We start from the raw sequence: 18666 nt of genomic DNA on the forward strand, positions 1-18666 counted from the left end.
AGTGAATTAGACACTTACTCACATGTATTTTGGGCCTGCAAATCCTACCAGAAGCAGCAGCAGCACTGGCTCCCACTGTCTTATGGTGCTTTGCTTTGCCCCTCCCACCAGCTGTCCCTCCCTCCTGCTTATGCACAAGGAACTCTGGGACTGGTAGTTCTTGATCTTGATATGGTAGACCATGTCACAGAGAGGAGCACAAATCTCTCGGTCTCTCAGTCTCAAACTACAAGTCCTAGTTTAACTGCACAAGCACAGACTCTATTCTAGGGAAGGGCCTGGCAACTCACTGTTCAGAATGTTGCTTGAGACTGCTCTAACACTGCATCTTTGATTGGCTCCAGCAAATCTCACACGATCTGGACAATCGATAGATAGATACAGAGAAATACGTTTCTATAAATATCCTCAGGCATTTAGCTACAATTTAGCCTCAATTTTTTCCTCATGGTAATGGGGGTTGCAGCCTGGGCCCGGCCCCCAGGGCCTCCGGGCCCTGGTAAAGTGTACCCTTTCCCCCCCTCTCCCCTGCCCCATGTGGGGGCCCTGAGTCCAGTCCCCTGCACTTATGGCAGGACCAAGCATTTGAACCTTTGTAAATATAGAGATCTAGTCTGCCATTGCAAATTGCTTTTAAAGTCTTCATATTTTGTGCATATGAACAACAGGGGAAAGGTAACATCCCAGCCTGTTTGTTAAGCAAATGTGTATCAAAATAAACCCTACTGTAAGAGGCAAGGTTGTAAATGTTGCACTGTGTGGCAAGTTTTGCAAGTGCTGGAAGGCCCCGCTCACTTTTATAGCTATATCTTTGTTGCTCAGCCTTTGCAACATGCACAGTATGATACACGTTTCCTGCAAAATATTTTTCATGTGTTTATTAGCAGAATAATGAATCAGATGATGGTAGCATCTCCCTAGTGTAGGCCCTGCTAGGATTTGTGGTCCTGCTGAGATGGGATTGCTGCTAAGTCAGCACTGGCAGGGAATTTGAGCTGGCAACCTATCTACAATACAGCCCTGGAGTTTCAGAACCCCATCTCTGCTTCAAACTTCCAAGCTTCTCATGTTCCATAGCTACTCAAATTAATAAACTGTGGCATCTGTCAATAGATAGTTGGCCTCTGCCTTTCCAAAGACGTTTGCATTGACTGCTGCCAAGAATCTTGGTGTTATTGTTCTGGAAACTTGCCTCATATCTTTGCAGTGTCTAGTCTATTGCAGGTTGACTTGTATAATGCTTCCAGTATAGCAGTAAAGTCTGTTGACATTTTTAAGTGCTATTTTTCTCCTCTGTTTGTCCACTCTTCCTAATTCTGCAGTAGGAGGAGGATTCTGTGTGGGTGCTAACATTGCTACTGTGCTAAGAAATCCTTTCTGACTTTACTTAAATAATCAAATGGTAGACAGGCATTTTTAAGATAAAAAAAATCAGATCTTTGCTTATGACTCTGATAAACACCAGGATGATCTGTTGACAACTTCCTTCGTAAACAGACAGTATAAAGATCGGATGTCAATCTACGTAGACTGGATGGTGCATTTGCATTCATTGTAAAAGCTAAGGTTTCCACCATATGGGAACTTGATTCTAATGATATTCTTCTGTTGTATGTGTCAGGCCTGCACTTTACCGTGCAGCTAACATAGACATTTCTCCTTCCTGATATTGTTCTGAATCTTAAATATATTTTTAAGTTACTTTCCTGAGGCCACTTTCCTTAGGCCAAATCACTTTCCATCTCACTTTCGTTAGGCCAAATCATGAGTGGCCTTGTGTAGTGATCATAAGACACCAAATACACAAGAAATGTGTATGTTCACACTATGCAAAGAGACCCTGGCAGTTCCTCGTGACTGAACATAGAGATGGGGATTGGTCATGTTAGGAGTATGGTTATTGCATCTGTGCACAGCATAGAACCACAAAAGGCAAAGCAATAAAGGGAGTGTCTGTGACCTGTCCGTGCCTAGGGTAGCCACCTGAAAATGCCAAGGTCAGGCCAGGCTGTAAAAGGAGAGCAGATTCTCCCAGCACTGGTGGGTGACACTGAAGTCAGACTTACCAACCAGTCACAAACAGTGCTTCTAATTCCCCACACTGATGATCAAGAAGCCAAAATAAAAATACACACAGCCCCCTTCACTGCATTTCAGTCTCCAACTCCCAATCAGCCACTAGGTCCAGTAGAGAGATCAGTTATTTAAACTCTATACTCTTTGCTAAAAAGGTTTCTCCTGACCCCAAAGGGTCAACCACAGTACCAGATCAATAGAAGTTTGGAACTTACCCAGAATACCACTCTGCCAGCCAATCCTTTAGTAACTAAAACTAAAGGTTTATTATAAAAAGAAAGAAACAAACTATAAGAGAAATGTTAAAGGATTAAAGCAATCAGACATATACAATTGATTTGAAAGTCCATATATATCAGGTTTCTAGTAGAATTATGGAGTTTGCAGGCTTGTATAGTCCCTCTGGTATACATTCAGTACCTGGATGGGTCTCAGTCCTTTGTTTCACAGTTTCAGTCCAGTTGTAGATGAGTTGATCCAGAGGTAGGTGAAGACTGAAGACAAAATGGATGTTGTGCAGCTGCCTTTTATGTTCTTTGGCCTTTGCCATGCTGCTTGTGGAAATTTACAGGAATAAGATGGAGTCCAGGGTCACATGAGTGACTGGTGACTCATCAGGTATATCCCTGGCTTCTCCCCCTGGGCCCATTGTACCTGTGAATTTCCTTAATGGGTCATTAAGCAGGCTAGTGCTGCAACCCTCCTGTCTGGGGTGTCGCCCAGAAACACAGTACAATATGAAATACAGATAAAAACATATCCATAACTTCCATTACACACATAACACATGAACATAAAAATTATCATCTTACTTAGCACATTATAGCCTTTCTAACGGTACCTGACACGGCTCTCCCATGAATTACTATGATTCTGACGTATTGATGTTAAAAAAATATATAATAAATGCCCCCCCCAACCCAGCCAGCGTCACACCCCCAACGTGAGATTGGTGTAGGAGGGAATAATCAGAGCTCCCAAATACACCTCAAGGGCCCCCCCAGTCCAGCCAATGTCACATTGTTGGATCATGTCTACTGCTTCTACCTCTTCTGATACCTTGCAGTAGCAGCTGCATGCCACCTACTATGTATTGGGACTAAAGACTCCTTTTTTCATCCCCAACCCTTTTGTCAAGCTTTCTTAGGCTGACAGTCCATTAATTTGGGCTGACTGCTAAATTCCTTGCAAAAGTCAGTTTTCCCACCACATCGCCAAGTAGGATGCCAAGATTTCTAAGGGTCATATGTGTGTAACAAGTTTTGTCTTTGGGATGGGGATCAGATATGTGACTGGTGGTAAAATATTTCTTGTTTTTCAGATTTCCGATGCTATAGAACAACTACAAGGAGCACTGAAACTGTGCAAAGATGATATGAATTCACTTCATCTACTGGCTCTTCTTTTTTCAGCCCAAAAGCACTATCAGCATGCACTTGATGTCATCAACATGGCTCTCGCTGAGTATCCAGAGAGCTTTAGGTAAGTGATGTTGCTTGCATTAACTTGTTGCTTGTCTCAAATGGTTTGGTATCTCCAGCCATGAGATCACATCTGCCTACCAGATCCCTCCTTCTTACACAAGCATTGTACCTTAGCATTAGTCTAGTTTTATACCAGTGCAACCTCATTGCAATTACACAGGTGTAAAACTGGTGTAAAATTGGTGTAACACAGTGACACATCAGGCTCAATGTATTATTTTTATGCACTGTCTCGAGCCTTTCTGATGGATTAATCATGTAATGGGTAAAATAGGGTTTGTTCGTTTTGATGTATTTGTTTTTGTATAATTTTTCTTACACATGACTACCTCTACTTTTTTCATATGCTTTGTTATATACATGTAGAATGAGCATGTGATGCACATTAAATTACCCCCTTCCCAAATAGGTTGATATTTTGAAGAAATTCCTGGTTAAAGGGAAACTAATTTGAGGCTGTGTATAATTTTTCAGACTTTCACCCTTTCTTTGATACATTTGTATGATCTGATTTGCGGGAACAGTACAGTTTGGGAGGAAAGAAGGTCATGTATTGTAAAGTACAGCTGGAGGGGATGGCTTGGCTGTCTCAGACCCACATTTGAAATAACAATCTTTGGAATCATAGGTTCAAATTGCACCACAGTTGATTTAGCCCTTCATCCTCCTGAGGGAGACAAATTGAGTTCCTTACAGTTTATTATGTCCTGGCCTTTCAGATGAGATCTTAAAAATGGAGGCTCTTTCATTAAAGATACCATGCCATTTTTTGGTAGGGGTAGGAGCTGGCTCACTATTTCACTTCATTCAGAGCTGTCTGTGTTTCACTGTTTGTTTGTTTTTTTAATATAACTTGGATGCTTTAGCATCCTGTGTTTATCAATTATTGCGTTTTGTAGTTGACATTAATATCCTAGCCTCATTCCTCAAGCTACTTCACACTTGTCCAGAGTTGTGGTCTTCTGTGCACACTGGGTTGTAGACTAAGGGAAAATTAGAATTTTTGTTACTAAAAATTAGGTCTTTCTACCGGCACCTGTTTAAAACTGTCACATATGTATGGTTGAGTAGGGAAATGCTCTACTGGTTATTCTGATAATCTTGGTTTTTGAAGATAGTTGTCATAATAAAGTCCTCACACCTCTACAGTCAGGAGTCAGTTGTTCCTTGAGAACTGTGAACACTAAAAGGTAGCTAAGATGAAGACTGAAGCAAAGACTAAGCTATCCATTTTGTTAAGAAGACTGGATTTGCCATATCGGATCAGACAACTGGATCATCAAGTCCAGTATCCGACCTCCGTACAACAACCTACGCTTCAGAGGCAGGCAAAGAAACCAAACAAAATGTGATGTACCTGGCCAGCTGTATAATGCTAAATATGAGGGGGAAATTCCTTTGGGACCTCTGAGGCAAAAAAATTACCCTGAGACATGAAAATAATACATCTTCCTATCCTACTGAGGCTGCCTAGCTCACTCACATGGAGTATCACATTAGTTTGGATGGCAGCGTGGGAGGTATGCGTTAGTGGGGAGTGGGTAGTGACAGCGGCGGAGAGATGGTGGCAACTATGTTGAACATGGTGCAAGGGAATGGGGAGTACCCATCTGCTGCTCCATGCCAAGGTCAGTGGGAAGGGGCTTCAGCATGAGAAAAATTGCTAATAAATTGGTCTAGCAGAAATCTAGACCATGGAAACGGAAGGACTTGAGGTTCTTGTGGCAGGTCCATATTTGCAGCTCTGACGTCCACAGCGGCACAGGAACTGAATCACTGATCTTCCGTGTTTAAAATCCTCTCATGAAGTAGCTGGAAATGTGAAAGGCTGACAGATGACTAGATTATCCCAAAGTGGTGATCTAGGAAGGAAACCTTCCATTTGGACTGTTCCTAACTTTTATAGAGGTTAAAAATACAGATTATATCCAGGAGAGCTTTATTCCTTTGTAAGTATTATCCAAAGAGTAAGACCAAATGGTAGCATAAATCTCTAGTTGCAATAGGAAAACTAGTGATTTTTTTTTTTAACTACTGTCTGGGACAATTACAAAATAATATGCAAAGTTAAACAAGAAGATTACAAAGCGGCATTTAAAAATACCTGAAAATGTTTCCAAATATCATGGATATGAACTGGGCAGCTGTGTAATGCCTGGGAGCTGCCTTTTTAATGATGATTCCACTAGAAAACACAGTCCACAGGCATGTATCAGGAAAGGAAGATCAAACCCTCATTAAGAGACACAGAATGTCCCTGGAGCTCTGGATATGACAAGAAGTGTAAGTATTACCTCAATATGCACACGAAACAAAAAGAATGAATAATACATAAAAAACAAAGGACTTGCCTAACAAGAGCTATGGAAATCTCCTGCTGTTTCCTGCATCTCTGGCTGCGCTCTGATTTTCCTACCTTGATGTATGTAATTAGGCTGACTGTGTGGCTGCTTCCTGCGCTTCAATTTTATACTCAATTCTTTCATATACATAGAACATTTTAATAAAATAATCCCTAGTGAGGTAGTCATTTTATATTGGATCAAATTATTGGAAGCTATCTTATATCCCATTGCTATCCCTGTGTGTCAGGCTCTTGAAGAATGAACCCTGTAGCAGGAGAGCACTGACCTGCTCCAAATTCAAAGGATTTTCTAGCAATACTTCTGCCAATAAAAAGCATAGATCCGGATGTAAAACCCAGTTCTTTAATGTATATCAATTTTTAGTGATGGCTTAAAGTAAGTTTCTGGAGGCAGTATCAACAGTCGTTTCTGCATTTCATTTTCTGCAGTAGCAGTGCAGAAAAGGATCTGGGGGTTATGGTGGATCACAAATTGAATATGAGCCAACAACATGATGCAGTTGCAAACAAGGCTAATATTATTCTGGGGTGTATTAATAAGTGTGTCCTATGTAAGCCCTGGAAGATAATTGTTCCACTCTACTCAGGACTGACAAGATTGCGTGGTTTATGTCCAGCTTGGGGCTCCACACTTCACAAGCTGGACAGTGTCCAGAGAAGAGCAACAAAAATGATGAAAGGGTTACAAAACCTGACCTGTGAGGATAGGTTAAAAAAACTGGATCTGTTTTGTCTTGAGAAAAGAAGACTGTGGGGGGATCCGATCACAGTCTTCAAGTATGTTAGTGGTTGCTATAAAGAAGATGGTGATCAACTGTTCTCCATGTCCACTGAAGGTAAGAGAAGAAGAAATTGATTTAATCTGTTGCAAGGGAGATTTGGGTTAGATGTTAGGAAAAACTTAATAATTCTTAAGGATAGTTAAGTGGTGGAATCTACCAAGGGAGATTGTGGAATCCCTGTCCTTGGAGATTTTTTAAGAATAGGTTAGACGGACACCTGTCAGGGATTATCTACATAGGCTTGGTCCTACCACAGTGTGGGGAGATGGACTGAATGACCTCTTGAAGTCCCTTCCAGACCTAAATTTCTGTGATTCTGTGATTCCTTTTCACATCAGAATCCTGGGCATATCTGGCTAGAAGTATGGAATGGAACAGTCCCACTTACCCTTTTAGGGGATCCTGGACCTGTGAAAAGGTCATGGTTAGGACCTAAGGAGTGATAGAATACTTCCTATATTTTGGCGGCAGAGGAGGGGCCTATATTGATGAGGCCCATGGAGTCTTCATGCTGGGCAGAAAGGGCTCTTAACAGGTGGGAAAAACCAGTTGTCTTCACAACAGTTGTGAATTAAATGTTAAAAATATCACACACAAAACAAATGTCAACGATATGCCAGTTTTGCTTTAAATGCCTCAATATTTGATTCAGCTGTATCAAGCAACTGCTGGTGGAAGAATGTGGGGAACTGTAGCTCATTCCACCTGTACATTCTCTTTCTGGAATTGCATATCAATCAATTTAAATATTTTTATTTCATTTTTCTTTTTGCCTTTGCAGAAATAGTTACTGTGTGCTTAATGCAAATACCTAAGCAGGCCAGGAAGCATCTAATGTATATCTTGGAGACTAATAACAGGAAGGAAGTGTGTTTTGCATGGAAAGTCATTTGTATTGCAACAGCAGCCATATGACTGTTCTTCTGACATAAAGGATATAATAAAATGTTTTAGGGCTTACCACAGCTAGCCTTCAAAAAACGAAACACCGTATTAGATTACAGGTGGATTAGAGATGGTTTGGTGACAGCAAATGCCCTTGGCTTCTCCACCACTACATTAATTTTATTAAGAACCACTTTTATAATCCTCTAGTGAGATTTATTTGCAGTGGTCTGATCCAGACTGTACCTGAGAGAACAGTTACTCTATATTATTGAGGTAATTTCATTCCTCGGGTGTTATTTCTCACTACAGAGAAAGTGGCATAAAAGGGATGTTTGCAGATGCAAGGTCAGATAGGCTTCATTGGTTTGATTTTTTTTCCCCCCTCCCTTTCCACTGTCTGCCAGGATATACATTGTACATGGAAAACTGAAAATTCATGACTGGTCTGGGCAATACTCTTGTGGGTATTGGTTGCCTACTGTATTTATACTGCTGACTATAGTAGGTAGAACTATTCCTTTGGCTCTAGACCATCACAGTGATTCAGGCTGGTCTACACTTAACACCTATACTGGCATAGATATGTCTATGAGGGGAGTGAAAAAAATCACACTTCCTAGCTTTATAGGTATGCTGACTTAACCCCCAGTGTCAATGCAGCTATTTCGTTGAAGAATCCTTCTCTCTTTCTTCCATAGCTAATATCGTTTGGGGAGATGGTGATCATGTACTAGCAGAAAAACTCCTTCTGTTGATGTATGCTGTGTCTCTACTGGGGGCTGTGCTGGCACAGCTATGCTGACATAGATATGCCAATGTAGACTCTGTAGTGTAGACATAGCCTGAGGGATTATTATCCCTGAGGTAAAATGAATCAACTAGATTATAGACCCTTGTCTTAGGGTTGGTCTACACATCGTTTTGGTATGTTGGTAACTGTGTCAGTTGAGGTGTTGTTGTTGTTGGGAGTTTTTTACTGATATAGTTATATTGATACAATCCCAAGTGTGGATGCAGTAATGCCTGTACAAAGGTGACTTATTCTGGTATATCTTATTCCGCTTCCTGTATGACCAATATAAAACACCTTTCTACTGGTATGATTGTGTCCACTCTAAGGGTATTGTACCACTTTAATTATATCAGTATAGTTAAAACGGTATAAGTTCTGAGTGTAGACAAGGCCTTAGAGTATTAGATTAATATGTTTGTAGGGCTACAATTTGTCATTCACCAGGAGAGTGTTAAGCATGGGGACAATTTGTGCCTGGCCCTGGTGATGAAACAGTTTGCTACAGTTCTTACATTGTTGTATTTCTGGATTCCTCTGGATGCAAGTCCTGAGGAGTCAGTGCAGGGCTGAAAGAGGACTTTAAAGCCTCAGCACTTGAACATACTAGATAAATTTATAAATAGAAAGTGAAAAGTGCTAAGGGCGTTTCTACAAATTGGCTCATTATAGTAGCATGTTTTCCACAGCAGTTGTAAGTGACTTGAAAAAAAAAAAAAAAAAAAAAAAAATTGTTTTCAATATATTAACTTACATAGCTGGCAATAGAGTAACAAAGGTAAGTTTTCATACATGGAAAGATATGACTTTACTGTATATATAGTGAGAGTACAAGGACACAGATGTGTATCATGCTTCTGAAACACACTTGAGTGAGAAAAAACAATTTCTACGTGGATATAGTTTTTAATATTTTTGACACATCTTAACTGTGCAAATTTAGTGTTGGTGAAAATCAGAATATGCAAGGCCTTCATGTTGGAGCATCCTGTTTAGCCAGGCTATGAGGGTATATTAGGATTCATTATTATGTTAACAAAATTAACTTTTTTAAAAAATGGACATGGTCGTTAACCATCAGTATACTCTGGAAATAGTATGAATGATTTGTTATATGTCATTTATATAAAGGGAAAAAAACTATTTAAAAGAACACTTTCAACTTAAAATGTGCATTAAGCCAATCTCCTTACTTACAATGCTAATCATACCGGTTTTTAAAGCTGAAAGAATTATAAAAATGTAGTTTGCTTTTCAGGGTTTTCGATGTATTTTCCCACTTTTGGCATTTCTCTTGGCTTAGACAATTATTTGAATGAGGAGGAGAAAGATTTAGTTTTAGTGTTAAGGTAGTGTCAGGGAGCCCCCATGGAGATCGAAGCCCCATTTTGGTAGATCTGTGCTGATGCACCTGAAGACACTCCTTGCCCCAAGCAATCATGACAGACCCTCATCCTGCCTTTAGTAGTAACAGTAACAGTAATAAATATTCCCCACCTAAATTCATAATTCTCTCCTGTTGCATCACATTTGGTTGCTGTGGAAGTGGCTGTTAGGTCTCAGAAACAATAACTTCAGTGACAGAGAAGCAAAAAGAGTATGTGAACTCTTAAAAACACTGATTCTATTTTTATGCAAGAGCTCCTAGCAATAAATAAAACAAACAAAGGGGGGAAAATCAACCACCAAAGAAAAATGAGGTATTAGCAAACATTTGTAATGACACCAATACAATCTGATGCAATTTCACTGTGAAATTCTATCATACTTTTTATGTGCAATAATGTCCTGCCCTGTACAGTTATCTAAAAATGAAAAGTATATTTAGCAGTTTTATTAATATTTTTACTTACCTAAGTATTGATAAAATACAGCCTGTAGGGGTACAATTCTAGTTAACAAGTGATATAGTAGTCCTAAGATTGAACCCTAATGCAATGCAACATTTTTGTATTGTAAATACATATAGTGTAATAGTTTCTGTTTAGTGTTATAATCGATCAACATTAAGTTGCCCTGTATAGTTAAAGCAATAATTCATATTTTGTTCCAGTCTTCCTTGACCTTGACTGGAGTGATATAGACTTCCTGTCTAGCTGACTTTCTCATTGATTTTGAATCAAGCAATTACAGTGTAACTAAAATCAGTAAAGCTCAGATGATGTGATGCTTAAAGGGAATTCTGCAAATTTCTCTGTATCAGTATAGCTGGATTATCTTGCATGACACCACTTCTTGGTAAACACCCCCATTTTTACCTTTTTTGAATGCCTGAGTTAGTGGCTTGAGTCTCTGTGTTTTGATTTCAAGTAGCTTTCATTTGCGCATTACGCAGCATAAATTTAGTTCAGGGGCCCATTTAGGATTAGGGATTTTCAAAATACGTCAGTTTTCCCACCCACAAACCCATGTGCAGGGGTGATGGGAGAGCTTGTGTTATTTCACATCCTGCTTTGTTCACCTTCAAGTTCCTGATGGGTTGGTGTGACATCTTGTGTCAGTGGTACTCAGGAGGGGATGGATTGCAATTCCTATGCAGCCACTGAAGCAGGCTTCAAATATAATAAACATTATAAAAAGAAATAAAAAATTGGTGCTGGTTGAAGCCTGCAGCAGATGCTTACCTCCATGATATAGTGTAAAAGAGACAGGACACCCACGTTATTCTCCCTGACCTTACCTAGAGTATTTGATTATGGTTTGGATCTCTAGTGTGGACTGAAATATTTTATTTTAAAAGGAGTATAATACAGGTGGAGTTCTCAGCTGTTTCCTCTTAAGTGGATATATGATGCAGTAGGCCGCCAGACCTTTGGGGGAAGGATAGTACTTCTGGATACCTGGTTGAATTTAGGAGTAGTAATGTAGGCTCCTCACATTACAAAGGATTTGCCTCCCTGCCCCCTTTTTTAAATCTGAAAATCCAGGGACAGTCCTGGTCAAATTGGGACAACTATTAACCATAGTAATACTGCACCTAAAGGCAATTTATTTGAGTGGAGGTACAGAAATTCCCATAAGAATGGCCATACTGGGTCTATCCCCCAAGGGAATATCAGTAGCGTGGCTTCTAATATCTTGTATTTATATTTTGTAGATTCTCCTTTGGAATCCCACTGTGTGTGAGGTTTTCTTTGGTTTGTTTGGGGTTTTTTTTTTAAGACCTGTTGTGTTTAACATTTAGTCATGTGAGCTGTGCTGATTGCTAATTAACCGGTCAACATTGCAGCCTGTGAAGAGCTTCACAGTAGCGGTAGTTGGCTAAGTTATCATTCTTCTCTTGGTCACTAAAATGTCTTCACATCTCTTTGGATAGTCAAACCTGAGCTGTCGGAATAAATTCTGACCTTCCAGCACTTGTTTTGGGGAGTTTGGGAAGTACTGTTATATTTTGAACAGGCTAAATGTCAGTTTTATTTCCATATACCCAACTCCAAATTCCCTGGAGTCCTGTCTTATGCAGTTAATATGCTGTCAGTTCCTTCCCACCCGATGGTGAAATGCAGCTTTTCTGTGCCTGCTGACTTGCTTTAGTTCACTGTTTATTTTCTGTGTACTCAGTGGGGTCATTCCCCTCTCTCCCCCCCCCTCCCCCTCCCCACACCCTCCTTCCACACACACACTTCTGTTAAGTGTCATTTTGTTTTGAACCACTGCAGGGTGGATTGTGTTCTGCTTTCTATTCAGATGGAATCTTTAGGAGCCCCGACCGATTCTGCTGGGTACCAACAGGGGTTGAAACGTAACGTGTATATTGATTGGAGCGGGTGTGCACAATGCCTGCTTGAACCTCTGCTAGCCAGGACTTGGCTGTATAACAGAAATGTACGCAATGAGTACTGTTGTGCTTGCTAAACAGGGACTTGTGCTGGTAAACAAGGCCACTTGAGTCATTCTGCTAGGCATTTCTCAAGCCTCAAAGATAGATAATGAAGGGCAGGAGGACCATCTGTGAGATAACCTCCTGCCCCAACATGTAGAAGACAGTTGGGGAGCATGGTGGCACATTTCGGCGGGGAGGAGCTGGATATTAAGTTAAACTAGTCCTAAATTCTGAGTTCTACTTCCTTCCTGCTATTAGGCCACCCCTTCTCTATTCCCCGTAGCAGATCAGAGGGTCACCAGGGGGAAAGGGGAGGAGATGAGGTAGAATGTACCCTTACCTCCCTGGCCCTTGCTCCTGAGGTTGGGATGGGCAAATTGCCTGCTCAGAGGGAAGATTTGGTGAGGGGAGAAAGGAATCAAAGGATCACCAGAATGGGGGCAGGGCTAGGAAGCACAGGCCCTGAGAAGGCTGTGGCTGGAGCAGAGAGCTTTGTGTCCAGGGCTGGCTTCACTGTAAACTGACCCTATGAGTTCCCCTGTAGTACCACTTTCATCCTTATCATTCCATACATGGGGCAGATTTCTTTCCTGGTTCCCCACGCTGTCACAGATTTTCCCCCCATATTTCTGAGAGTATCTCCCAGTGCCATCCTCCATTTGTGTGTGTGTGTTGTCTCTCCCCAAAGCTACCTTGATTTTTTGGGAGGAGCGGTGTGGCAGGGATGTGGGTTACACAAGTAGCTCCCACCTCCTCGTTGGTCTCCAGGCTGCTGTGTTTTGCAGAAGCAGCAGTTATTTTTCAGATTACATCCTTATGCTGATGTATGAACCTGCCTCAGCATGACCCCTTTGCCAATTGCCAAGTCTTTGGAGGGAGCCTATCTAGGTCAGCTTACAGCTGTTGTGCGCAGTGCCTGCACTTGGGGGAATTCTCCACCATTCAGCTGTGGCCTTTTCTAGCCCCTGTATATCACTTGTGAAGGCGGGAAAGAAAATCCCTCCAAAACTGTTTCAAACAGTATGACTACACATTCCTCCGCCTTTCATTCTCTTCTGATCCCGTCAGTTAATTTGTAGTCAGAATCTTCTGAGATAGGCAAGACCTTCATTTCTAATGTAAAACACAACCAGGAAACAACTTTTATTTTGGACAAAACCCTTTCACACCCTCTTTCTACATCCATAAAAAAGCAAAAAAAGGGGACAAGCCTGATTTTTTTTCCTTTGCAGGCCACCTTTAGAGAAGAAGAGACATAGGAGGGTTTGAAAAGAGAAATGTCAGTTTCCAGCTTTCACAAGCTCTGCTGTCTTGCAAAATGTTGCAAATTAACCATGCAGATGCCATAATCTGAAATTGTTTATCCAAACCCACTGATATCCTTAAGCTACCTGAATCCAGTTGTTAGAGGAAGAGGGTTCCCTCTTACCACATGATCCGGATTTTCTGAAACATTTGAAGTTTCCAGACCATTTTGGAGCAGATCATGGGGAATTAAGCATTTGTGTACTGACTTGGGGGCTTATTTTTAGAGTTGCTGAGCATCCACAACTTCATTTGAAGACATGGGAGCTGATTACCTCTGAAAGAACAGATCCTTAACTGTACAGGTATGCAGATAACACATTTAGGAAATGACTCTTCAGTGCAAAGTCAGTATATGATTTTTCAGTGTTCATACCTTGATCAAACTAAATCCATTTTCCTCCAGACCAGCACCATGCTTTTCTTGTTCTCAAAAAAGATTAAATCTTTTATTCAAACTTTTCAAAAATTTCACCTGGGGGAGAAACCAAGCATGGCAAATTTCAGCCCCAAAGGTGAGTGTTTCACAAAGTTGTTACCCTCTGCAATTAGGAAATACTTTGGACTTTGCTATTACAGAAACACCAGAGAGAGCATTAGTTGGCTGACAAACCATATTCCCACAGTTCTGCAATTATCAGTAATGCTAGTGCACAAACTAGCATGTAAACAAAAATAGCCATGTTAATGTCAGTCTCTATTGGGAATGGGGGGAGAGGGACGGGACACATGCTTGCCAAATAGAAACTCTGTAGTCAGAATAGTGAGTGCAATATAGTATTTCTACATTACCAGTATTATATTGACAAATAAAGATATCTTGACTTATTCCCCAGTATGTTACATTTCACAACACAGAACAGATAACACATCCAATTCATCTTTATCTTTACTTTCTCCTGTATACTTTAGCAAGTAAATTTCTTACAAGTCTCTGTATTTAGTGAAGTACCTTTCTGGAAGAAAGGCCAAGATGATAATGAAGGGCCAAATTCTCTGCTGCCAAGCCAGAGATTGGTGCAACTCCATTGACATCAGTGAAGTTTCTCCCATTTACATCAAAAGAAACTTTTGCCCAGAATTTCTAAAGTATGGTGTGGAATTGTGTTCCAGAAAGTGCTTGTAACTTGAAATATGACCTGCTGGAGTTGTAGATATGGTGTGGAAATGAATCAGAGGACCTTTACTCCATGTATTACTATCAGCTGGAAGAATGACAGAAGGATAATACTAGTGCATCAAGCAAACATCTCAGTGCCCTGATAGCAGAGAGCAGATGAGTTGGAATCCATTAATGGAAGTGTGCAGAGATGTCTGAATGTGATCCCAGTGGAACTGCATCTGTCCTTGCTTGGCTAACCCCTCTTCACATTTATGGAGGCTTCCGTTTGTTCAGCAGGTTTTTTTTAAACTGTGTTTTTCCTCAGGGCAGTTTCTATGTCTTTTATGTGTTTGTGCAGTGCCTAGCTCTGAACCTGACTGGGGCTAGAGAGCGCAACTTTAGTACAAATAGTAAATAAAGAAGGGAGCTACACATCACTGTGATTTTATTGATAGAAGGATCCTCCCCAAGGACTCTAGTTCCATGATCTCCAGTGACTAATCTCATTTTACATACAGACAGCCTCATTATTCAAAAGGGAGACCTTAATCATTCTTAGACGAGAGGGCAGGATCACATACCAGGCATTTATGTGAGCTGTGGCTATACCTCCTTTTACCCAGAGCACAACTCCATTGAGCATCATGACTTGCATGTAGCCGCTCTGAATTGCTACCTAACTTGACTTATGCATTAGGGCAATATTCCAGTAGATGTAACTTACCTTCTTTTCCAGAGCACAAGTTCCACTTTTTCCCCTATTACTTAACACATGAGAAGGGAAAATTAGACCTTAATATATTTGTTTAATTTAAGTTACTTTAGGATATGACCATTTTTAACTATTGAGACTGTGCATTTTATTCAGATCTGAGTATAAATGGCAAATATTGGGGAACTATTTTTATCCCGCCAACGTATTTCTATAAATTAATATGAAGGCTTTTCCACACACCATTCCAAATATGAATTAGGATTTCTATTGAATTATTTTCCTGTCCTGAAATGTTGTTTAAAATTAAACAGGATGGTTGTTTATGACTGTTGCACTAGTGCTAAGGCAGACAGAAACTCATTTAGTCTCCCATTCTGCCAGTGATATAAACAATGGCGCTTCTTTAGACTTGATTCAGTAGATTCAGAAATGCCAGTTGGAGTCAAATTTTATTTTTCAAGTTAATGTAATAGTTGATCCACAGTGAGACGTATCTTGCCTTTTAGCGCTCTCACACAACATGGTTTAAGCTTAACTTGCATATTTGCTGTGCTTTTCACATGGTAGCAAAGAATTCAGGGAGGAGGGGTTGAATAAAGTAAGTGGAGGTTGAATCCTGCCTCAGTGGTTGCCCGGGATTTGTGTTCAACTTTGTGATGGGCAGCCAACCGACCAATGATTGCCATGGGGTGTCACAGCTAACCAGCTGCAAACTTCAGTGATTCTGGATGCCAAATAGGAGCCAGGGGCTCCCCAAAAATGGATCTTTGGGGGCTTGTTAGATCATCAGGATCTTCACTGGGGCAGGGATCTCATGCTTGCCAGTTAAAGCTTGAGTATGTGACAAACGCAACCAGGCGATTGCAAGTCAGGGAATTATTTTCAGCTCTATGCCTGAAAGGCTCAGGCCTTAAGTAGGCTCTCAAGTGCAATCTTTTCATATGCCCTTATTTGTTTGTTTCAATATCTAGGACTGAGTATATGCCTCTGTGCAGCGCCCTGGTTACTTAACTCTATATTTGGACACCCATTCTTTGCAGAAGCAAACCACATCCAGAATTCAAGAACCTGCTTTGTTATACAGAACATAAAATCTCTGCAGGGAGAAAGAGCAATACAGACTTTCCATAGCCTCTGAATCCTGTGTTTAATGGAAATGACATTTTTATTATGCTTTTATTAAATTTTAGGGATCTTTTAAAAAATGTGAGGATCAATAGTGTCTCTTTAAAACACGCGGAATATACTTGGCAAATGCTGCTCCCATTGCACTAATTGTGCCCTGTGGTGTTATTGTGAAGGACAGTATCTAAATAAAACCTGCTGTTGGGAGTGTTCTCTAGCTAGATCAGTTGTGTTCTTAATATCAGAATTCATGCAGTGAACGTTTGTGCAAATCTTTTGGTGTCTTTCTATAATGAGCTTGCTTCTCAAATAGTATGTGTTATTGGGCTACCATTTTTTTACAGAAATAATCTCTCTAAAGGCCAAAACTAGATTCAAATCACACGTTTAATTCTTTTGAAACGTCTTTTCATTGAGAAAGGTGCATCCTTTGTTCATTCAGACTATAACAGTATAGATGATCCATTATGTGAAACTGGGCTCAGTTCTTCTGTTCCAGTCCAGGTGCTCCCAAGTGGGTCAAATAAGAGGGCAGGGCAGCACCCGGAGGCTATAAAAGGTTAGTCAGTCATCAGCGCTGACTGAATCAGGAGAAGAGCAGGAGATAAGAGCTGCCAGAGACAGAAGTTGGTGTCTGTTAGAGGGCTGAAATAGGGGAGCAGCCAGAGGGGTTGCCTGGGGCTGAAGGCAGAGGCAGTAGCAGTGGGAGATGCCGGCTGGGAGATGCCGGAGCCAAAGGCCAGAGAGGGCTGAAGGACGGGGGAGCAGCAGAAGGGCTTACCTGCTGATATCTCCCTGGTGGAGGCTGGACCCCAAGGTACAGTGAGGGGGCAGAGAGATGCTGGCAAAAATGCCCCCAGCAAAGAGGGTATGGGAGTTCCTACTTGGAAGAGCAGGGTTGCACCCTAGGAGGAAGGGCTGAGGTTGCTGTCCTGACAGAGGGTAGCAGAATACACCTGGGTATGGTGAGACCAAAGATGGATTTTAAGGACTACGTGCTTTGAGGGGATGATATGGACTGTTTTGATATTTTTGTTATGGACTGTTTGCACTATGTTTTGTTAATCAGCTTTGTTCTGGATTAGAGGACAAGCTTTCATGGAGTTACTGCGAGTTTCCCCAACGAGGAAAATGAGGTGAGGGCCCCCCCCCCCCCCCCCCCACAGGGCTGCTGCGAGGGGGTGCCCAGAAGGAGCCTTGCATTTAGACAGACCATACTCATTTCTACACCCGAGTGTTTTGCAAACTTTTAGCATATGATCTTGACCTCAAACACACCAATGCATTGCTACATATTTTGTAAAATCAGCTACTGCACATGTCTGAGCCAATGGCTAATTTAATAACGTACACCTTGAGTCTGAGAGTGTTTGAGCGTAGTCCTGAATAGAAGCAGAATGTTAAATTCATCTCTCTCTAATGCAGGATAAGGAAGGGCACACAATAGAAGGCTGAAATGCAATGAAGGACGAAAAACATTATTCAACAAATTATGTTTTCTACGTCTCACCATGTATGTGCTGTTTGCCTATTCAGGCAAGATTACAACAACTGTGTGGGTATAAACAGCAGCTAGGTTGATTTGTAAGTTTTAGGAGAGAAGGAGAATCGTTTTACATTATCATGCAGAGCACTTCCATTCTAGAGAAGAACTGATGAACACCACAGAAACCCTATTTCCTAAGGGATAATGCAGGTCTGCTTCCCAGAGCTTAGAATAGGCTGCAAGACTTGAGTGCAGAAAATGTCACTGCTGAAAAAATCCAAGTGTAACATTCCTCTGTTTATCAGTGGAGTCAAGGTCTTCTGTAGGGCCTCACAAATGACAGTGAATTCTCCTAATCACTGTTTTGTGAGCACTCTAGAATTAACGCCACAGACTTTAAACACTGTGGGAATGGTACCAAATGTCATCATAGAGCATGGGGGAAAGGGGAAATGATGAGAAAAATATCATCTCAGTCTTTTAGAGCTCTTTGGTTGCTTCAGGATCAAGACATATGGCATTTGTGGCCGCATCTGTCGCTACAACAATTAATTAATTAAACAGCCCTGCAGCAAGGCCACAGCAGAAAAATTATTGGGCACTGGCACTGGCCCAACTCAGAGAAATGCTGTGCTGCAGGAAAACCAGGGAGGGTGCACAAAGGGATGTATGTTCCATTCCCAGCTCTTACAAATGCTCGTCTCCATTACAGTTTACAAGCAGAT

At 41.1% G+C, this 18666-nt stretch overlaps 1 protein-coding gene across 3 annotated transcripts in view; it reads left to right on the plus strand.

Annotated features, from left to right (window-relative positions):
* TTC7A (tetratricopeptide repeat domain 7A) overlaps positions 1 to 18666 on the plus strand; it is a 240412-nt gene that overhangs the window by 117500 nt on the left and 104246 nt on the right. For all 3 annotated transcript variants that reach the window (XM_067565099.1, XM_067565100.1, XM_067565101.1), the window contains one exon: positions 3398 to 3558. In XM_067565099.1, coding sequence (XP_067421200.1) covers positions 3398 to 3558 — 161 coding nt within the window. The remainder of the gene's footprint in view (positions 1 to 3397; positions 3559 to 18666) is intronic.

Source organism: Emydura macquarii, unplaced genomic scaffold (genome assembly GCF_026122565.2).
Source record: "Emydura macquarii macquarii isolate MOO-44397 ecotype Brisbane River unplaced genomic scaffold, CSIRO-AGI_Emac_v2 contig_2676, whole genome shotgun sequence".
NCBI lineage: Eukaryota > Metazoa > Chordata > Testudines > Chelidae > Emydura > Emydura macquarii.